The 23134-nt window shown below is 41.7% G+C and overlaps 2 protein-coding genes across 9 annotated transcripts in view; one reads left to right on the forward strand and one right to left on the reverse strand.

Moving 5' to 3' along the window:
• Positions 1-114: 114 nt before the first annotated feature.
• On the reverse strand, positions 115-15437 carry CDKN2AIPNL (CDKN2A interacting protein N-terminal like; the record flags this gene model as incomplete). Of its 2 annotated transcripts, XM_079917697.1 has the most annotated exons (3): positions 15161-15437; positions 13745-13844; positions 115-9063 (listed from the first exon to the last, which is right to left on the reverse strand). In XM_079917697.1, exons 1-3 carry the CDS (start codon positions 15397-15399, stop codon positions 9052-9054), a joined length of 351 nt encoding a protein of 116 aa, XP_079773823.1. In that variant the 5' UTR covers positions 15400-15437. The 2 variants fall into 2 exon arrangements, with proteins under 2 accessions (XP_079773823.1, XP_079773822.1); XM_079917696.1 differs by lacking the exon at positions 115-9063 and having other exon boundaries at positions 13718-13844.
• Positions 15438-16239: 802 nt separating this feature from the next.
• Positions 16240-23134, forward strand: part of JADE2 (jade family PHD finger 2) — a 139984-nt gene continuing 133089 nt past the window's right edge. For 3 of the 7 annotated variants that reach the window (XM_079916033.1, XM_079916043.1, XM_079916044.1), the window contains exon 1: positions 16242-16383. The gene's annotated coding sequence lies outside the window, so the exon portion shown is untranslated. Of the gene's footprint in view, positions 16384-23134 lie in introns of all 7 variants that reach the window. The other 4 variants (XM_079916038.1, XM_079916040.1, XM_079916041.1 and 1 more) reach the window with 4 other exon arrangements.

Raw genomic sequence — 23134 nt, forward strand, 5'->3', positions numbered from 1 at the left:
TAGGAGGGGTTAATAAGTCTCTAGCTCTCCATCAATTGATAGTTTCATTTCTAATTTCAAAAGAACAGATTTATATTTTATCAAGAAATTTCTTCAAATTTGATTCTAAACACCAATTATAATCTCAAACTTTATTTTGAATGTACCTATATTAGTTTCATTTGAGCAATTATAGACATAACTGGTTTGATTCTGTCCAACTCTGTATTTAGGCCACTTGTTACTGTTTCTTCATGCACTACTTACTGTTAAACTCTACCTTTTGGGATTTCACAATTTGCACCTCCACCACGAGGAATTGGCACCTCTACCATGAGCAGAGAGCTGATGCAACTTATTTTGCTGCTTGATAGCACTTTAAAAGATTTTTGATAATGGAAAAAAGTAAACTGTCAACATTTACCAAAAACTCATGCCCCACTATTAACAATAAATAAGAACTTGTTGCATTGGTTTGAACAAGGCAGATATTTGGAAGGAATCTTGGTGTAATTTAAATATTTGAAAACTGCCTTTTAATGCAATTGCCTATCTTTTTATTCTGGAAAAATGTTTTAACACCAGGGCCTGCTGAGTTGCTTTCTCTTGTGGAGATTTTTTTTTTTAATCTCCTAAGTTGTATAAAATTTGTACTGCATTTTCATTTACTGGTAAACAAAACACAATATTGAAGAAAGCTAATAACAAAGCTATCCTATGCCTTCAAATAGTATAGAAAATGGAAAATATACAAGTAAATTCTGTTGAACTACCTGTGTAGTCTTTCTAGTAGTTAAAAGAGCTATTTCATTAACCCCAAGAGTTTCTTACACATTCATACTAGCTTAGTAAGCTAACAGCTTTTCTATTGAAAGACTGATTCCTCTACTGGAAGACTGTAGGATGGCAATATCTATAGGTTCTATTTATTAAGCAAATTTTAGAAAGGATAAGTGCTGATGTTTCCCTTTAAAAGTTAATACTTGGGAAATTTGGGGGTAAGTATGATCTTAGGGAACTTTTGATACAATTGAGAGTTAACTCACTGGAATTATACCCCCACCCCCCCAAAAAAAGATGCTTTATTTAACGGTACTTTTTGGTCATATCAAATGTGTGATACTTCTATATTCAGCTCTAAAACAGTTTCTTTAGACATGTACTCCAGTGACTGTCTCTTAGATTAAATATACAGTAGCTATGATAGTCTCCCCTCTTATTTCATTAAATGTTATTTGGATACTACTTCAAAATCTATTTTTATCCTTAACCTGTTTTCCCTATTTAAAACTGAAATATTTCAAGTATTGATAGATAATTATAAGGAAGTTACATCTTACTTCGCAGGGAGTTAATGAGCTCTAATTCCTAAATTCAACACATGCATAAAACTCATATCTAGCCCCCATTCCTATTGGAGAAAATTCTTAGGAATGTTCCATCTCTCAATGACTCTTCACAATTTTTTTCTTCAGCCTTGGAACAGATTCCTGTTTCTTTGGTTGAATACCAGATGCACTTCAATTTACAAAGTCATGTCATGCAAAGAATGTTTACTCTAAAATTTACTACATAAATTTTATAAATGTATGGTACAGCAAGAGGCTAGAACTAATTTATTTTGGTACAAATTTGGATTTATGTTAAAGATTAAGTGCATTTGTGATGTGCAATTCCTCTGTAACAGTACCTCTAACATAACTCTGTGCGAGGCACTATTCTAAGCACTTTAACGTGATCACATTTCAAACTCAGAGTAATCTTATGAGGTGGGTACTACCATATTACAGATGAGGAAACTAGGTACAGATCAAGTAACTTTCTCAAAGTCAACCAGCCAGTATCTGATAGAGCTGGGATTTGAACCCAGGCCGTCTGGTCTTTTAGCCAATAACTATACTATCCCTTAAGAGATGTTAAGGGATTGAGTTTAGTTTTAAAATTCTACTGAACTTAAATATTCATCCCACTTTGTGAAAATATCATGTTGATTGAGTTTTATATAGACTCGTATCTATCCAGTGAAGAGGTTTTCACCATTTTCCACTTTTTTTTGTAATGTAAACAAGTAAAGTCTGGATATAGGAACACTCTGATCTCTGATAGAAAGCACTCTTGACTTATACACCAGTTTTTTTCCCCTTCCTAGAAATATCCTTGAGTCTGTTCAGACACACACACACCCCGCAAAATTTAAAAGTTCCATGAATATGAATAACTTCTGAAACTGATCTAAAAATTCTTCCTCATGTAGTGGAAGGTAGTGGAGAGGAAAGCTATTGAAGGTGGCTTATTTAGTAAGTCTGTTGTGTGCCCAGTAAACGAGGTACCTGTCTTAATTTATTCATTTAGTACTCTTGATTGATTGATTGATTGATTGCGGTACACGGGCCTCTCACTGTTGTGGCCTCTCCCGTTGCGGAGCACCGGACGCGCAGGCTCAGCGGCCATGGCTCACGGGCCCAGCCGCTCCGCGGCATGTGGGATCTTCCCGGACCGGGGCACGAACCCGTGTCCCCTGCATCGATCGGCAGGCAGACTCTCAACCACTGCGCCACCAGGGAAGCCCCATTTAGTACTCTTTTAAAAGACAGAAGCCTGGGGCTCAAAAACAATTTAGAGTTATGTCTAAGGTAACCAATTCTCCCAGGTTTTAAGAGAGATCAAGTTTTTAGGTCTTGGTGTTATTACAATTCCTTTCTAGTGCATTCAGCAATGCAGAGTCCCAAAGGAATCTGGTATGTGGGGATTATGTATGTAAACAGAAAAGTCCATAGGTGGAAAGCTATTAAAGGTAAATGAAATTGTCCATAGGACAGGGGCCTTGTGCAAAGATGGTACTTCAGTTCCCATCTAGTTGGGGAAAAACTAAACTGTTGTCTGATATGGGGAAATTCTAGTTATCTTGTTCTAATACATGATATAGAGCACAAAGATATATTAGAAACACACACACAGATGTGTGTGCTGTTTTTTCAGTAATTTCTCCCCACCATCACTACAGGTTTTTAAAACAACTTTGTCAATAATAACCTGAGGTTTTTTAAGTTTTCTGTTCATTGCATGGACTAGGGCTTTCTTTTAGATGGGCCCAAAAGATGAACGAGGTGCACCCTATACAAAACTCTCTTAGTTCAGCAACATTAGTTCCTTGCTGGTTGAAATCAAGAGGCCTGGAAGGAAAAGCTCCAAGTTTCCCATTTGGCACATGGAGGACTCAGACTTGGGCTAGAAGCCTGCATGGACTGTCAGGAACTCTGCCGTTGACTTAGTGCTGAAGCTTGGCCACAAGATGCTTTTGTTTACCATTGACTTCTGGAATCATATATTTGGAAAGACTCTAAATATAGAGTGTACTTTGCTGAGTAAAAGCAAGTAACCTTTTAGCTGGTTAGGTCTTTTTGTGGTGATGGTCTTCATTTGGTTACAAGTGTGATGCTTCTGTAGTCCTTTGGGGGGATATTAGAGCTGACCTCAAGCACCATCAACCTGAATCATTTAGTTGTCATTCTTCCTGGAATGCAGGAGGGCTTTTGTGGTGTCTTGAGGGCTGCCAAAGTGCAAATGTAAGCACACTTAAGGCAGAACTCTTAATGCTGCTTCCTGTCTGAAGCCCTCTTCCCTTCCCCCTTTACAAACAAGGCCTTGTGCCAAGAATACTGTAGCCCACCAGCTAAATTGGACTAGCAGCACTCTTGAACAGAAGAATGTCAAATGCCGAGAGGTTTGCAGCTCTTTGGCTGGCATCTGCATAAAGTCATTCTACAAAACTTGAGTTGGGAGCTTTTATGTTTTATGTTTTTGTGTTGGTGCTAGTAGAAAGACAACAGGAACAGGAAGCTTCTTGTTCTTATAACCGTCCTGAGCAGAGAATAGAAAAGAATCCAGAGACTTTAGCTCATGGCTTCAGCTTCAGCTAAAGGCCTAGAATATCGCCTCCAAAGAAAAGCTAGATTAGTGACCTTGCTGTACTGTAGTGGGCCTCAGCTATAGGACTGTACCTGCATGAACACATAAGACTGTGGTTTCAGGTGGAGACTCCCTGGAACATCCGCTGGAAAGCTGCCTTTAGAATGAAGACTGTCAATCCCAGAGGTGGGTACAAGAGATCTCTCGCAAGCCAGAAAGATCAGCGAGGGCAGTACTGAGGCCTGGTGGTAAGTTGATGATACCATCTGTTAGGGAGAAGGTTTCCTTCCTAGCTTTCGTTAGCCCTTACACATTGGTTCTTTGGCAGGGGCTGGGTATTGTGCACAGAGCAGCTTGAGAACAGACCACAGTCACCATGGCACCCTCTCAAGACCTAAGTTTGAGGGATCAGGCTGTAAGAGCAACAATATAAGTACCAAAGATTGGAGCCAAACACTGGGAACTGCTTTCCAGATAACCTCTGGCAGCATATGCACAGGCGTAGGGAGGAGGCCAACAGGACAGCAGTGGACCTCCAAGGGTCCAAGCTCTGAATCCTCTGGGGACACTTTTGAATTAGCGGCTTTGTTTTTTGTTATAAAAGTAGAACCTAGTCATAATAAATTTGGTAAGCACAAAGGCAGAAGGAAGCATGAGTCATTCTCACCACCTGAGAAGTTGAGAACAGCTGGTTTAAGGGGAAGTGAGGACTGTAGGTGTTGGTCCAAGCCCAAATGTTTCCAATAGTCTGGGGCCCAAAATTCACACCCAAAGTGATAAAGAGTCCAGTCAGTTTACAGTATGAGACTCCTGGGCAAGCTTTCTGCCAGGCAGCTATGCTGTTCATGGAGAAAGGAGCATACCCACAGCCTTTGCAAGCCCCAGACCCCTAGAGGTAGGGATTCCAAGGCTGGCCACGTGCTGACCCCTTTCCCCATCCTGCTTCTGCCCCCTGTCCAAAACAGCCTGGCATTTAATTTGTGCTGCATTGTTCAGTGCCTGCTGCCATTTGTTCTGTCAACATAACTACTGATACGTTGGCACCTAATGGGTGCCAAGCTGCATGTTAGGTCCACCCTTTTGCAGCTTTGGGAATGGAGACTGGTCCGGTGGGGTGATTATGGGTGGTCATTTTTATTTTATGTAAATTTTAGTTGAAACATTTCATATCTTCCCAGCGTGGCCTCAAAGGGAAAGTAGGGCAGAAATGAAGCAATTCACTAAGTGCCAGGTACTTATACAGACATTGGTTTTTCTACGGAATCCTCCAATAAAGTAGGAATCATCCACACAGTGCAGATCCCTACACTGAGGAACTCAAGAGGAAGGAATTACTACCAGTTCACAACTACTGGGGATAATTAAACATTCTTAATAAGAGAAAATGCCGAAGGGAAGGAAAAATGCAGCCCTAACAGCATGAGATTTTGGTGCTAGCATTCACAGCAAAGCAAGGGCTTTAATCACTAGGCCCATGCAGTTCAAGGTTGACCTTACTGTTAATTGCCCCTCCACTAAAGCAGGGGTGGACCAAGAGCTGCCTCAGGGGACTTGCCTGGTGGTCTAGCGGTAGGAGACGCGGGATTGATCCCTGGTCAGGGAACCAAGATCCCACATGCTGCAGGGCAGCTAAGCCTACACGCTGCAACTATTGAGCTTGCGTGCTGCAACTAGAAAGAAGCTTGCGTGCCGCAACTAAGACCCAACAGCCAAAAATAAGATGTTTTTTAAAAAAAAAAAAAGACCCGCCTCAGGCCCCTAACAGCTTTTTTCTCCTAGGCAAGTAAGTTGAAGGGCCATATTAAAGGGTATTTTTGGTTCACTGGCTTTTTTTTTTTTTTTTCACTAAGCTGGGAAAGGAGGATGGGACTTGGGCTGTGACTACCTGGATTATGTTCTAAAGAGGTATCCTTGTCTGACAGCACTATCAAGGAAAAAAGCTCTGGTTCACATGCCCAGGTCTAGAACAGGTAGGAATTAGCTCCTTTCTAATAGGAGCTTAAGAGTCTCAACTTTTACTTTCTGTTTGATTTCCGAGGGAATCTGTTCAGGTGATGAAGTCTTTGTTACCCCACCTCCTCAGCTGGTACTCTTGTCTGTGAGCAAGGCTTCAGGCCCACCTCCATCTCTGATAGGAGCACATGCAAAGGACTGTGCCTCTACTGCTGGCGGTGTGAAAAAAAACCTTCCAAACCAAAATGAGAAAGGCAGTCAATACTACCACCCCTTGCCCTGGGTGTTATAACTTAGAAGGGACAGAGTAAACTTTGGGAAAGAAATTAGCAGGCTTGCTTTTCATTTAAATAGGGTCTCTGGCTATTTATTTTAATGAAAAGCCAGGCGAGGTTCTCTTTCTTAAGAGGGAGAGGGAGAGCATGCATTTATTTGTTGAAGGAAGCAATTTCCATACGACCACCAACCTGTTTAAGTTCTAAAATTCTCTCCTCTTAAGGATTATGTTTACTCTTATTCCTACAGAACTGAAAGGTATCCCTAAACTAGTCAAGAATGAGAGCCAGGACTAGATGACAAGATAACTAGATGACAGGCCTCAGACCCCAGAAGTCGACAGTCTCCTTCCAGACATAAGGGTACCCAGGCAGAGACTTTAGAGCTGGACAGCTGGAAAACACAAGTCACCTGATGGTTAGGGTATATATATCTCACGTCAGATACAACAATTTGTATTTTCACTACCACTTACTACAGATAGCAAAGCAACAGAGGATGGGCAGTGATAGTTAATGTGATTCCTCCCAGTGCCCACAGAATAGGTAAGCCACAGGTCCAAGTGGATCCTGGAAAAGTTCAGAGGGAATCCTTTCCTTTGCAAAGGTAGAGAGTATTGATCAGGTGGGCCACAGACTCTGAGGAATGTTTCAAAAAGCAACTTTCTGGATAACATGAAAGGGCATCACTATTAACTGAGAACCCTAAACTGTACTGTTAGTATAGGTCACCCAAACACAGGTCTGAAATGCACAGGTCCATTTACATGTAAATTGTTTGCAATAAATATGTACAGGATCTGCAGTTGGTTGAATCCTTGGGTTGTTCAAGGATCAACAGTACTTGCTTCTCAAAAGGTCTTGAGACTTATGTCTTTTAACAGATAAGATCCTCTCCTAGTCATTACTTGCAGTAATACTTTATTTACCACGTCCCTTCCTGTGATCTCACTTGATCCTCACCCCATCTTGGGGAGGGCTGTATATATGAAGAGACCAGTAGCTTGCAGCTTAAATCTGGTGTGAGCTCCAGTTTCAGATCTAAGAGAGGGCCATTTTACTTGCACAAGGAGTGCTGCAATGCAAATTTTAGATTTCTATGCCACTTTCCACTCCAAAAAAACAAAGGATAAAATTCTAAAATACTGATTAATTTTATAGGTGAGATAGCCACAGAGGTTGTGAAGGTAAGATGAAAAACAGGCAGCTTATCCTGGGAAGAGTAATGGGATCCTGAAACAGAAAAAGGATATTAAGTGAAAACTAAGGGAGTCTCAATGAAGTGTGGACATTAGTTAATAGTGTATCAATATTGGTTCATTAATTATAACAAATGTACCATACTAATGTAAGATGCTAGTAATAGGGGAAACTGTGCAGAGTATATGGGAACTCTGAACTATCTTTGCAGACTTCCTGTAAATCTAGAATTGTTCTAAAATAAAAGCTTATTTTTAAAAACTTTTAAAAAAAGGGCAGCTTAAACTGAGGAAATAGAGAAAACCCACTAGAAAATGGCACCAGAAAATTTGATTAACTAGAGAAGTCTTCAAAAACTATATAAAGACTTTGCAATGGATATGTTCCTGATAGGACATTTTATTTTATATCTTATAGAGAGGCCAAGTCTCACTGAGCACCGTGCTTGGCCCTCTAACATCTTAATCCTTGCCATAGGTCTTTGTGGTAGCTATTTCTATGATCTTAATTTTCCAGGGAAGGCCACAGGAGAAAAGTGGCCTGTCAGAGGTCCTGAGGTCTTCACTTGGCCCATCCTAGTGGTCACTACAGATTAGAGCTAGAAGCTGCACAGAGATGTGGTATGCTGTTTGGCCTTAACCTTGAGCCATGGGTGAGAGTCATCCTACTTCTCTGCTCCCAGACACCACGCTCCCACAGTTGCTCTCCTCTTCAGCACTTCAGTGACCTGAGTTTACCAGTAGATTAAGCTAAGGCTGGTCCACTGTTGTATTCTGCCACCCTGTCCCGTACAGTGATAAGTGAATCCTGCTGTGACTGTTACGTTGTTGCCCCCCAAATGAAGTCCCTCTCTGTATTTATGCCTGGAGATAAGTACTTAAGAGTGGGTACTAAATAAGAAAGAGGAACAGGGAGGGGGTAAGAAACATACATCAACTGAAAGGGGGAAATTAATAAAACCAGAATTTCAGAGCAAAGCAGCACTGCACTAATAAGCAAGTATTTCTTGAGGGACTTTGTACAAGGCAATTCCTCAAGCCCAGGATACTGAAGCCTCAGGCTCCCTGCAGAAAAGGAGAATATAGGCTTTATTCAGCGGCCTGGAAGGCTTTGTAGAGAACCTACAATCAACTGGCTGCCTGGAACAAGCTGTGGAATCTTGTGTCAATGAGTTTTAAAATAAGGCTTTTTTATAGGCTGCCTCTTCCCATGAGCTGGTAGATACCTGAAGCCTATGATTTGATTTTCACTCAACTCTTTAAAAAAAGATGAAGTGTGTGTGGCAATAGGGTACATGGATGGTGTAAACTTCAGGAAGAAATAAGGGATATGGTTTACCTCAGTCGGCAGGGAAAAAAGACCATAAAGCAGAATCACACATAAAGGTACATTGTTGAAAAATCCAAAGTGTAAAATTCACTACCTGCCATTATTACATCAACATTAAAAAAAAAAATAGGCATTTTGACCAACATTCAAAACCTGAAAATAAAAAAGAGGGCATGATTTATAAATACATAAATATCCATGCATACTTTTACAATGATGGCTACTAGAAGAATGAGAACTTTTAAAACGCCAATCTAGACAAGATTCCCTTTCATTCCAATTGCCTCTTTCCTACATGTTGTTAATATCAAGAGTCTTAAGAGAGCTGCTGAGGTCAATGTCATATTCATTCCAGCCTCCTTTCCAAGCCTGTAACTAATGATGAAAATGTGATGAATCTTCTGCCTTAGCTTTGATGCTAGGAAAAAAAGAAAAAGTTAGTAACCATGTAGTCTAACCATGTAGTCTTACATAGAGAAAATTCAGCAAAACACTGACCATACTATCCATTTGGAAGCCAGAGTCTAATTTTTTTGTCTTGTCACTTGTGATCTATAAATGTTCACAATTTAAAGTGATAACAGAAATACTTAAAAAATAACTTTTTCCATGGCATGCTCTGCAGTGAAGGCTTCTAAAAACAGAATCACATAAACACTTATTGTTCTAAATTAAAATCAGTTGAATCCAGATAGTAATTTACACATTTCACATTGAGTCAGGATATTTAGGAGATGTGAAGGTTATAGGTTTCTGGATTTCACACTGTTAGAAACTACAGAAACTGCATGTCTTCTAAAAGTGGTGAACTGAAGCAGATATATTCTTTCTGGGTACTCTCTAGCACCATTGGTAAATTTAAACTTGGCTTTAGACAACTTTTAAGCAGGGTGCAAAGAAATTATTTTGTCTGTCACCTTCTATTTGAATGGATTTCCTTAACATTTAGCAGTGCAAGTGAATCAGTCTGAGACTCTTTTTAGTAAGCAGAGTTTTCAAGGTATGACCTATTTCCTAGCTTAAGCCTGTCACTCCAGTCTTTGAGAAGTGAAGCGAAATTCCTCAGCAAAAGCAAAATATAAGAGGGCTTCCTCTTTTTAGGAGAATGCAGTATCACCTAAAGAAACCATCTTTAGTCCAAAAGGAAAGAGAATCCCCTAAGCCATCTCTCAAATTTCCAATAGGATAGACCAAGGCTATAGCAGAAGAGTTGCCACTGGCTTTGGCTGCTGCAAGTATGGTCTTTGACTCAAGGTGCTGGCAGGTGATTCACTCAGCCTGGGCACCAGGCAACAGACTGGCCTGTGGGGTCAGACAGAGCTTTTCTGGCTTCTTCTATTTCTGTGGATAAAGGGAAAAGAAAGGTAGCTCCATGGAGCATTTATCTTAGGATACAAGACAAAACCTGATTTAACTAATCTGATAAGCTGAAAAAAAATTTTTTAAATACTCACAAATAGTTGCCATCTTATTAGAATCACATCTCTTTCCACCAATGGAGTGGCTGCTCCATTACTTTAGAGCTTGCCAAGACCGTATATAATGCACAAAAAACCTCCTGAAAGGCAGGCACACTTGTGTTTCCAACTTCTTTCACATTTCATATTTAGTCACTTTCCATACTGCCACTTTCCCTCTTGGACAAAAATGTTCTTAGGGGGGACTTCCGTGGTGGCACAGTGGTTAAGAATCCGCCTGCCAATGCAGGGGACCCAGCTTCCAGCCCTGGTCTGGGAAGATCCCACATGCTGCGGAACAACTAAGCCCATGCGCCACAACTACTAAGGCTGCAGTCTAGAGCCCGTGTGCCACAACTACTGAAGCCTGTGCGCCTAGAGCCCGTGCTCTGCAAAACAAGCCGCCGCAATTAGAAGCCCACGCACCACAATGGAGAGTAGCCTCTGCTTGCCGCAACTAGAGAAAGCCTGCGCGCAGCAACGAAGACTCAACGCAGCCAAAAATAAATAAAAATAAATTTATTAAAAAAAATGTTTTTAGGAAAAATGAAGGAATTAAGTGGACAGATTTTTTGAGCCAATAATGATAACTTCTTAGTCAATCACTCCTCTTTCTCCTTAAGACAATGCCTTGGAAATATAAACTCTGACAGTCTTAGTAATAACATCATTCCTGAGTGAGCTGCTGCTCTTTGTTAATTATTGCTCATTAATGGGTAAAGCTGGTTGGTTAATCACAAAGTCTGCTAGTAGGTACCTAGGGAGGGCTGTTAGATAACTGAGACTGTTCAATATATTTGTCTGAATCCCCCTTTTTCAAAAAAAACCATACACTGCAAATATCTGACAAATACCACCTGTCAGAGACCAATGCTCATTTCTTTTCTCAGATTCCACATCCCCCTTCCCCTGCCAAAAAAAACAGAGTTGGACAGACCACAGAGGTGTACTGGCCTTAAAACTGCAGAATAACCATAAAGTATTTTTAAAATCTTACTTTAAAGAACTTATGTCCCTAAGTTATCTTCACTATTCAGTCTCAGGATACCAATAATGCCAGGCGATTCATTTCCACTTGCTAGCTAGCTTCAAAACCCAAGTAAAATAATTTTAGAGCTAAGGATCAAAGAACTACAACTGACCTTTTCAGGTGCATGGCTCAACATCAAAGTTTTTTTGTTTTTGTTTTTTGTTTCTGGCCTGGCAATGTTGCTTAATGTTTGCCAGCCTCTATCTATTACATGCAAAAACCTCAGGCAAGAAGACAAAAAAAAAACTGCTGCAAAGCTCCCAGGGCTCTCTTTCCAGTGGGCTCTCAGGGTAGCCTTCAAAAGAGAAGGGACAGCCTTCAACACAACACAATTCTGTCACGGCACAGAGATCAGATGACTTGTTCTCAGGACAGGCTTATCTAAAAGACTCTTACCAACTGGCAAAACTCTACACATCCTCTAAGTATCTCACTTTTCAGGATCAACTTAGCTTCATTTTCAGTGACATCAACAGTCTAAAACTTGGTTACTAAGAAAACATAAGTCTTATTTGAAGGAAGTTCAAACATATATAATCAACAAGCGCTACAGAAATACAGGCTCCCTGTAGGCTTCTTCCAGGTAGCCAGGTGCCAATCATTAATTAGTCTGATGGCAGAACTGGTTTCAGGAATGCCAAAGTTCATTTCTGAGGACTCTTCTCTGGAGACTGACACTGTGCAATTAAAGTGTCAAAAATGAACATCCCAGGACAGGGCTCCCTATATTTCTGAGGTTCAAGACCCCTTTACAATGTTTATAACAGTTTAGAAACTCAACACACATACATATGCTTCTTCACACTAGCCTATGGATAATGTTAGGGACATGCATATTAATTACAAAACCTCCTTAGTCTCTTCTGGAGTCTGAAGCCCAAATATCGTGAAGTGTTCTGACCTCTAATATCCCAGTATGACTGGAAAGAGACAGAGAAGTATAACAAAATTTATGTGAAAATGGATCTTACGGAGAGCAGAATACCTCTTAAGACCAAAAGGCCAAGGAAAGAATCGGCCATGAGCAGTCAGGAAGTAAAGGCTCATCCTATTCCCTGCCTGCCCTGACGAATGGGGGGCAATCAGGTGGCTGGAAATTATCTAGACACCCCATGCCTGGGCCCCAGGAACCTCACCGCTAGGATACTGAAGGACTTCCTAGAGGTTTTTTAAAAATATTATATAAGAGAATCCAAAAAGTCACAAACTCCCAATTCACAACGGCTCCCAGGCTACAAACAACAGCCTTGTTAACAGATTTTAAAAACAAAATAGGCCCTTGAACACAACCTGAACTTTTGATTCCAGGTTCAATTAAAAAACAATACTTTTTTAAAGAAAAATATCTGAAATCATGCGGGGTGTGCTGTTTGGGGCTGAAGTACTTTCTGGGCAGCTGAGGATTTGATTAGCTCCTGACACTCACACTAAAGGGAACCTTTTTTTTTTTTATTTTTTTTTTTTACGGTACGCGGGCCTCTCACTGTTGTGGTCTCTCCCATTGCGGAGCACAGGCTCTGGACGCGCAGGCTCAGCGGCCATGGCTCGCGGGCCCAGCCGCTCCGCGGCATGTGGGATCCTCCCGGACCGGGGCACGAACCCGTGTCCCCTGCATCGGCAGGCGGACTCTCAACCACTGCGCCACCAGGGAAGCCCTAAAGGGAACCTTTTTATATGCCCAGCTTCCCAAAAAAAAGAACCAACTAGGGTGAAGCAAGGGCTTACCTATGTTTCTGACAATAGAACTATAAGAGAGGCCAGCAGTCTTTACTCTTTTGCTTTGGTCAATTTTGTAAGCATTTTCTGAGCATCTTCTCTGGATTATGCCTATGCTAGGTTTTGGAATTAGAAGGACTAATATCTTAAGCACCATCTCTTCCCTCAAGAAGCTTACAATCTGCTCTTAAAAAGGTCTGGGTAAAGTGCTAAAGAAATAAACTATGGGAGATGAGGAAGCAATTAATTTTGTTGCCTGAGGAGACCAGGGCAAATGAGAAAAACCATATCTTGGGAGATTGTGAAAAGCAGTTGGGACGCCCAGCCCCATCCTCTGAGCTTCCTTCTGCCACACTCTCCATGGCCCCAGCCAAAGGACCCAGATTCAAGGCTTGACAGGCAGCAGCTCACCATGTAAAAAATCCACAGCCTCAGATCAGAACAAGCCTGGCAGAATAGGGAAAAGCTATGACGATATTACTCCATCTACATTTCCATCAGCAAGTCAGAGGGTCCAAACAGGTCTGGTGGGGTCCTCAACGACTGGGGTAAGGTTGAGTTAATGTTACCAACAAGATTTTTTAATAAGTGGGAAACTGTAGCACTCTAACCAACATTTTCTTAAAATTCAAGCAAAAAGCTCAAAACAGAATTTTCCTAAAGGAACTGAAGAGGTTGAGTTTATGTGTTACTCTACCAACAATGCATAATTTATCTACTGAGTTGTTCTCTAGTTATGAAAAGGCTTATACCAATTACAGAGAAATAAAATGAAAGGGCTTAGATTGGGGTAGTAAACAAGAGCATTCAGAAAACAATATACTCTAATACATCATCATAAAGGCAGGGGCCGTTAGCTCTATACCATTTCAAATGCACTTGGAAATCCTGTTTACCTTTTTCATTAATTCACTTCTGTTAGTAAATTGTGGCAGGTCTTCCACTTCAATCCCATCAGCCATTTCCATCACCTTGTCTAAAAGGTCTTTGTTGTAACTGCACGATAAAAAGTAGTAAGATAAAAACCGTGGAAGAATTATTGTCACTGTGGGCTAAAAAGAAATTGCAGGTAGATGGACTATAAACTCAACTCTCAGAGGAACGATTTGATACTACTGGGGAAACTGATAGATGTTCAGCATCAAGTCAGAAAATAGTTCTTGCGCATGTGGATACAGAAGCAGCACTAGGGATGCCAATGGAGCAGGTGTTTTAAGATTTACAAAACAAACAAGACTTACAAAAATAGAGGCAGTGTACCTCTGGCAGTATATATTCACGGATATGATATGAGGGCCAAAATTCTTTTTTATTTTTTTGAACATGTGGAGTATTGGTCTAACGGAATAACATTATTTGTTCATTTGTCCAATTTTCTGACATTTGCCTAATCTTGGATCCTGTTAACCAGAATTTACTAGAGGAACCTGGAAGTCAGAGAAAAGGGAGGGATACAGCAGGCACTGCTTCCCCATATCCAGTTCTAATAACTCCCCAAATCTGAAAACACCACCAAGCAGCTTAGGGCTGGAGGGACCATGTGACCAGACAGCCATAAGGAGCACAGAAACCAGGACTAAGCCAAGTCATCTCGTTATCCTAACACAATTTCAGGAAATGCTAAATAAAAGGATGTGGGAGCCTCAAGATTTGCCACCTGCTTCATGGAGTGGCAGAGGGAGCGCCACTTCAAAAAGTCCCTTGAAGGCATTTGTTATTTTGATAAAAGGAAAGGCAGAGAGGCAAAGACTGCTTCTTGCTACAGGGTCCAGCAGACTAGGACACGGGGAGAAAAAGACAAGGGCCGCAGACTACATCCTGCCATAAATGGTAAAATCCACCAATCCTGCTAGATGCTGCATGACCCTAGGTATGTCTCTTTCCCTCTCTCAGCTTCGAAGATGTAAACTGGAGGTCTGAGTTTCTGTCCCTGCACGTTTGCCATGTGGAAGAAAGGAGCTAATGAGCTTAAAATGCCCTCTGCAAAGGTGACAGTTTGAAGTAATAATAATAATATAAATAACAATGGCAAATCGAACGCCTAGCATGTATAGAGCTCTTGAGAGATGACAGCCTGTGCTAAGTGCTTTTCACCCTTTAAGACTGTAGTCATCACAACTAATTTTCCAGATGAGGAAACTAAAGCTCGGAGAGATTAAGTATCTTTCCAAAGGATTGGCTAGGATGGAAACCTGCCTTAGGCCTTTCTAGTACAGTTGGAGTTTGGGGGCAGGGTCAGCCTTGGGCAGGGGTCAGCCCTGGGGGAGGGCTGCGGATCGGGACAGGGTCAGCCAGCCGCCAGGGGTCCGCACCTGCAACCCAGGAAGAGGTGATTGGCCCAGACCATGGAGAGGGACAGCAGCTGGTCCAGGCGGCCGCCGCCGTCTGGCGGGTCGCGGTAATCAGGCAGGTGGCGCAGGATGAATTCCATGCGGGCCTTCCATTGCTTCTCGCTCTCCGAGTAGGAGCGGAACTGCTCAGCGAAGTCGGTCGCCTGCCGCACACCAGAAACCAGCTCCTCCACAGCTGCAGCCGCCTCGCCACCCACCATGGCGCCCTCCGCCGCTGAGGGCCGGACCCGCCCACCGCCTTCCGTACACGCACTGCGCCACCTCCCCGCAGCTAGAGGGGCCGCAGCTGCGAGCGACTGCTCAAGAAGACTGGTCTGGAGCGCCCTCGGCGGGCGCGGCGGCCTCACCCGGCCCGGCCCCTCAGACTTCTGCAGCTGCGGCGGCCCCCGGAGTGGGTCTACCCCGGGGCCGCAGGGGCAGTTCTCGGCCCACCCCGCGGGGAACCAGTAGGGAAACCGAGGCCCTCCCAAGCACGGAGTAAGGGCGGCCCTCTCCAATTCGGCAGCCGGATGCCAGCCAGGACTGTACTGTGTCCTTGCCCTGGGAATTCCCCGGGCACCCGGCCCGCAGACCGATGCCCCCAGTTCTGAGGACGTATAGGTGTAGCTGCTCTGGATCTACTTTTATCGATTCCCAGAGGTCTCGACACTCCACCCAGGTTGCGGCCCGCCTTCCTGGAGCCAGTAATCCATCCAACTGAATACCTGCCAGACCCTTTGCTACGTGCTGGAGATGCAGTGAGAGCAAATTCAGAGCGCTGCTCTAATGAACTTTACAGTCGTGAATACTTAATTGCTCAAGGGTAACTTTTCAAAGTTGACAACTTTTAATAAAGGCTCTGAGTGCTAGGACCATGAATAAGCAAGAGACCTGATCCAGACTTGGAGGTCAGGGAAATGATGCTGGAGAGCAGAGAGATGAACAAGAGTTAATTACATGAAAAAGAGTAGGGCACTGCAAGAGAGCCTGGCCTGGTGAGAGAACTGCAAGATCTGTATGACAGATCCTAAAGTGGGGGACAGTGGAGGACATGAGGCTGCAAAGATCACCAAGAACAGTAGGTCATGGAAGGAGTTGTGGTCTGGACCCTAAAAGGAATGGGGAGCCACTGAAGGATTTTAACCAGGTGTATCCAAAAGATGTTGGGAGGAGCCAAACTGGATGTGTCAAGAGGAGATGAGCAGGTGAGTTGGCCTAACAATGCTGTCTGTCCTAGGGTCAGGGAGACCCATCGACAAACAGAAGAGCTTCCTCATAAGAGGTGCATTTCCCATCCTGTTCAAGTACAATAACTGGGAAACCACTTGAGCCTCCATCAACCTTGGGAAATTATTGACCTAATAGGCTTCCCCATCATCCCCCATCAAATGTGGGACAAAGTACAGAGCTGAGCCTAGAATCCAGGATCCAGGATTCCAGTGTAGGTCCTATATTGTGAATGAGGCCGAGGGGCAGAGCCACCTATGTGTTGTCTGCTGCTTCTGCAGCTTCTGATGAGACATCAGGGCCTCCAACAGGCAGAAACCCCATATAGAATGGAAATATCAGGCAGTCTTACGAGTGGACTGTGCCTGTAGAACCAGCAACAGGCTCAGTGACATCCCATTGTGGTTAAAAATAGGGAGGCACACTACTCTCACCCTGGTGAACAGGAAGAATGTGAACAAAGACAAACTCAGCTACTCTACATCAGCCAGGAAGAGGTGCCCAGAGCTGGGGCTCCCAAAACTGAGTGCAGATTATATCTCCTGAGAGCCTTGTTAAAATAGCAGATTCCCAGGGAGTTTCCTGGTGGTCTAATGGTTAGGATTCGGCGCTTTCACTGCTGTGGCCCAGGTTCAGTCCCTGGTTGGGGAACTGAGATTCCACAAGCTGCATTATGTGGCAAAAAAAAAAAAAAAAAATAGTGGACTCCCAGGCCCATCAGTGGATGTTGAGTCTAGGCTCCAGGTAATTGAGTCCATCTGCAGCTGGCCAAACTTTGAAAAATGTTGATGAGCGTTCTTGGAACCAAATTGTGGGTCACCTGATTGTATGGTGGAGAGGTTGACCCAGAAATAGGAACCTGGGCTTTGTGACCAACAGCTGCAGCTACACAGCTAACTCCGCCCCCCAGGGTGTGAAAAAGCTAAGAGGTCATCCAGCAACTGGCTCATTTAGCATCATCTTTGACAATGATGAGACATATGAATATGTGTACCTACACACAAACGTATTCAGACATGCATGCAGGTTATAACAACTCAAAAGTACACAAATAGGTATTCTTTTTTTATAATATGATCTTGTTAACATTATACTTTCAAAACGTAAAGTAGCCTAAAATGATTAGATAATATTAACATTTTACCAGCCCCTGCGGCAAGTCCAATTACTGCCCAGTTTATTGTTTCTAACTCATTTCTGTGATTCAGGTTTTCTTAAAGTTACTTACTTATATAGACAAGGATCAGTTTTCCTACTTCATCTTCATTTTAAAACATCATTATTGATATATAACTCACATACTATAAAATCCACCAATTTAAAATACTCAATGGTTCTAGTATATTCACAGATTTGTGCAGCCATCAACACGAATATAGAACATTTTCATTACCCCAAAAAGAAACTCCATACCCATTAGCAATTGCTCCCCACTCCCTCAAGCCCCTGGCAACAACTAATGAACTTTTTATCTCTATGGATTTCCTATGCTGGACGTTTAACGTAATGGTTTCTTGTGACTAGCTCTTTCACTTACAGAATGTTTTCAAGATTCATCCATGTTGTAGCATGTGTCAGTACTTCATTCCTTTTTTATGGCTGAGTAACCTTCCATTGTATGAATATACCTCATTTTGTTTATCTTTTCATCAGTTGCTAGACATTTGGGTTTTTTCTATATCTTGGCTATTATGAATAATGCTGCTGTGAACATTCATGTACAAGTTTTTACGTGGACATATATTTTCAATTTTCTTGGTATATAGTGGATTGCTAGGTCTATGTTTAGCTTTTTGAGGAACTAACAGATTGTTTTCCACAGTGTCTGCACCATTCTACATTCCCACCAGCAATGTATGAGGGTTCCGATTTTTCTACATCCTTGTCAACTCTTATTATTTTCCCTTTTTTTGTTTATAGCCATCTTAGTGGGTACAAGGCTGTATCACATTGTGGTTTTGTTTTGTATGATGTTGAGCATCTTTCATGTGTTTATTGGCCATTTGTATATCTTCTTTGTAGATATGTCTATTGAGATCCCTTGCCCCTGTTTTTTTTTTAATATCTTTATTGGAGTATAATTGTTTCACAATGTTGTGTTAGTTTCTGCTGTACAACAAAGTGAATCAGCTATATGTATACATATATCCCCATATCCCCTCCCTCTGGAGCCTCCCTCCCACCCTCCCTATCCCACCCCTCGAGGTGGACACAAAGCATCAAGCTGATCTCCCTGTGCTATGTGGCTGCTTCCCACTAGCCATCCATTTTACATTTGGTAGTGTATATATGTCAGTGCTACTCTCTCACTTCATCCCAGCTTCCCCTTCCCCTCTGTGTCCTCAAGTCCGTTCTCTACATCTGCGTCTTTATACCTGCCCTGCCGCTAGGTTCATCAGTACCGTTTTTTTAAGATTCCATATATATGTGTTAGCATATGGTATTTGTTTTTCTCTTTCTGACTTACTTCACTCTGTATGACAGACTCTAGGTCCATCCACCTCATTACAAATAACTCAATTTCGTTCCTTTTTATGGCTGAATATATATATTCAGCCATAAAATATATATATTGTATATATATATTGTATATATGTGCCACATCTTCTTTATCCATTCATCCATCGATGGACACTTGGGTTGCTTCCATGTCCTGGCTATTGTAAATAGTGCTGCAATGAACATTGTGCTACATGACTCTTTTTGAATTATGGTTTTCTCAGGGTATATGCCCAGTAGTGGGATTGCTGGGTCATATGGTAGTTCTATTTTTAGTTTTTTAAGGAACTCTTCTCCATAGTGGCTGTATCAATTTACATTCCCACCAACAGTGCAGGAATGTTCCCTTGCCCTTTTTTAAAAAAAAAAAAAAATAGACTTTATTTTTTAGAGCAGTTTTTGGTTTACAACAAAATTGAATGGAAAGTACAGAGAGTTTCCATATATCCCATCCTCCCCTGACCCCCACCACACACGGCCTCCTGCACTACCAACTGCTCTCACCAGAGACACATCTGTTACGTTGACACATCATTCTCATCGAAGTCCGCAGTTTATGTTAGAGTTCACACTTGGTGTTGTACATTCTGTGGGTTTTGACAAATGCATAATGACATGTATCCATCATCATACTAACATTCGGAATAGTTTTACTGCCCTAAAAATCCTATCAGTGTTTTCTGAAGAGCAAAAGTTTTTAATTTTGATGAAATCAAATTTATTATTTTTTTTATGAGCCATGCTTTTTTGTCCTATCTAAGAAATCTTTGTCCTATCTAAGGACAAATCTTTGTCCTATCTAAGAAATCTTTGTCTAACTCAGTGACCTAAAAATTTCTGTTTTCTTCTGGAAGTTTTATAGTTTTATGTTATAGGTCTGTGATTATACTTTTAGGTCTGTGATTCATTTCAAGTTAATTTTTATATATGATGCAAGGTATGAGTTGTCAAGAGCAACAAAGAATATAAGATTTTATCCCACTTACAAGCTAATAGGTTACGCTTCCACAGTTTCAGTGGGTGCTGGCAAAATACTTAAGACTCTTAAAACAGAGACAAAGAACTTTGTGACTCAGAGCAGAGCAAACATGAGTTTCATGTTTGTATTGGTTCCCCTTGTCCCGTAAGTCCCACAGGGGCTATGCCAAAGGGCCCAGGTAGATAAGGTACAAACAGGTACACACAGTGGGTTTGTATGACCACCGAGGAACCCCAAGTTTAAGGAACATCAATCTTTTTTTTTTTAATTTATTTGGCTACGCCGGGTCTTAGTTGTGGCTTACAGGATCTTCAGTTGCGACATGTGGGATCTAGTTCCCTGACCAAGGATCGAACCCGGGCCCCCTGCATTGGGAGCATGGGGTCTTAGCCACTGGACCACCAGGGAAGTCCCAGGGAACATCAGTCTTTTATAAAGGACTGTAAGCAAACCTGCTCAACCTTTGCCCCAGAGCAATACATTATCTTTTTTATGTGGATGGTAAACAAATTTACCCTTTGCTCTGAAGGTAGACACTATCCCTAGGCTGCTTCATGGACAAAACATCCTTGAAAAGACAGTCTGGAACAAAAGGGCAGTTAGTGTCTAACTCTTAAGATGTGCAGATACGTGAGAAATCCATGGAAAATTATTTCCCAGCATAGGTTGAGATTTTTTTTTTTTCTGCATATGGTTGTCTAACTGGTCCAGTACAATTTGTTGAAAAGATTATCTTTTTTCCATTCAATTACTTTGATACCTTTGTCAAGAATTAATTGACCATATATGTGTGAATCTATTTATGGACTCTCTATTCTGCTTCATTGATCTATGTGTCTTTGTACCAATACCATAGTGTCTTGATTACTGTAGCTCAAGAGTTAGCAAGCTTCTTCTGTTAAGGGTGGGCTACATATAATTCCTGTTGTATACTTTTTTTTTTTTGAATTGTAGAATTTTATTTATTTTTTTATACAGCAGGTTCTTATTAGTTATCCATTTTATACATATTAGTGTGTATACTTTCCTTGCTTCTTTTTTCAGCCATTTAAAAACATAAAAAGCATTGTAGCTTATGGGCCTTACAAAAATAGGCTGCAGGCTAATTTGGCCCATGCTGTAGCTTTATAGTCTTTCTTTTTTTAAAAAATATTTATTTATTTATTATTTATTTGGTTGCACCAGGTCTTAGTTGCGGCACGCGGGCTCCTTAGTTGTGGTATGTGAACTCTCATTTGCGGCATGCATGTTGAACCCGGGCACCCTGCATTGGGAGTGCAGAGTCTTATCCACTGCACCACCAGGGAAGTCCCTATACAGTCTTAAGATCAGGTCGTTTAAGGACTTCCCTTAAAGAATCCTCCTGCCAATGCAGGGGGACATGGGTTCAATCCCTGGTCCAGGAAGATCCCACATGCCACAGAGCAACTAAGGCCCATGCACCACAACTACTGAGCCTGTGCTCTAGAGCCCGCGAGCCACAACTACTGAGCCTGCATGCCACAACTACTGAAGCTTGGGCACCTAGAGCCCATGCTCCGCAACAAGAGAAGCCACCACAATGAGAAGACTGTACACTTCAACGAAGAATAGCCCCTGCTCACCACAACTAGAGAAAGCCCACATGCAGCAATGAAGACCCAACACAGCCAAAAATAAATGAATAAATAAATAAGTTTATAAAAAAAAAAAAGATCAGATCATTTGAGTTCTCCAGCTGTGTTCTTACACAAAATTGTTTTGGCTATTTTAATTTATTGCTTTTCAATACAAATTTTAGCATTAGTTTTTCAATTTTTAGAAAAACAAAAGCTGCTAGGATTTTAACTGGGATTGTATTGAATCTATAGATCAACTGGGGGAGAATTAGCATCTTAACAATATTGAATCTTCCAATTCATAAACATGGTATATCTCCATGTATTTAGGTCTTATTGTTATGGTATATTTTAAAATCCGATGAAATATTAGATTTAAAACACATTTGCCACTTTATTTGTTCTTCCTTCATTCTCTACTTCTTACTTTCCATCTGTTTCATTTTTCTTCTACCTGAAAAATTTGTTAACATTTCCTTTAGTACAGGTCTGTTAGTGGCAAGCTCACTTTTTGTCAAACTTAAAATGACTTTATTTTGCCTTCTGTATTAGTTGTATGACTGCATAACAAACTACCCCAAAGCTTAGTGTCTTAAAACAGTAACCATTTATTATCTCACAGTTTCTCCTTTTTTAAAAAAAAAAAAAAATTTATTTATTTAGCTGCTCCAGGTCTTAGTTGTGGCATGCAGGATCTTTAGTTGTGGCATGCAGACTCTATAGTTGCAGCATGCACGATCTAGTTCCCTGACCAGGGATCAAACCCAGGACCCCTATATTGGGAGTGCAGAGTCTTGCCCACTGGACCACCAGGAAAGTCCCTCACAGTTTCTGTGAATTAGGAATTCAGGTATGGCTTAGCTGGGTGGTTCTGGTTCAGGGTCTCTGCTGAGGTTTCAGTACATTTGCTGGTGAGTACTTTAGTTATGTGAAGGCTTGTTTAGGGCCACAGGAGCCACCTCCAAGATGGCTCAATTACATGGTTGTTTGTCTCAGTTCTCAGTTTCTTACTACATGGACCTCTCCGCAGGGCTGCTTGAGTGTCCTCACATGGCAGAGGTCTTCCTTCAGAGTAAGTGAACGAAGAAAGAGTAAGGCAGAGCCACAGTATCTTGTATGACATGGACTCATCGGTAACATACCATCACTCTAACTTATTCTGTTCATTAGAAGTAAATCACTAACTCCAGGGACTTCCCTGGTGGTCTGGTGGTTAAGACTTCACCTTCCAATGGAGGGGTGCGGGTTCAATCCCTGGTCAGAGAACTAAGATCCCATATGCCTCATGGCCAAAAGACCAAAACATAAAACAGAAGCAATGTTGTAATAAATTTAATAAAGACTTTAAAAATGGTCCACATCAAAAAAATCTTTAAAAAAAAAAAAAAAAGAAGTAAATCACTGAGTCCAGTACACATTTGAGGGCAAGGTGTTTTAGGCTCCACCTTTTAAATAGAGTGTCAAAGAACTTGTGAATGGATTTTATAAATTTATTTATTTATTTTATTTTTGGCTGCGTTGGTTCTTCATTGCTGCACGCGGGCTCTCTCCAGTTGCGGCGAGTGGGGGCTACTCTTCGTTGTGGTGCACAGGCTTCTTGCTGCAGTGGCTTCTCTTGCTGCAGAGCATGGGTTCTAGGCAAGCGGGCTTCAG

Source organism: Stenella coeruleoalba (genome assembly GCF_951394435.1).
Source record: "Stenella coeruleoalba genome assembly, chromosome: 3".
Classification (NCBI taxonomy): domain Eukaryota; kingdom Metazoa; phylum Chordata; class Mammalia; order Artiodactyla; family Delphinidae; genus Stenella; species Stenella coeruleoalba.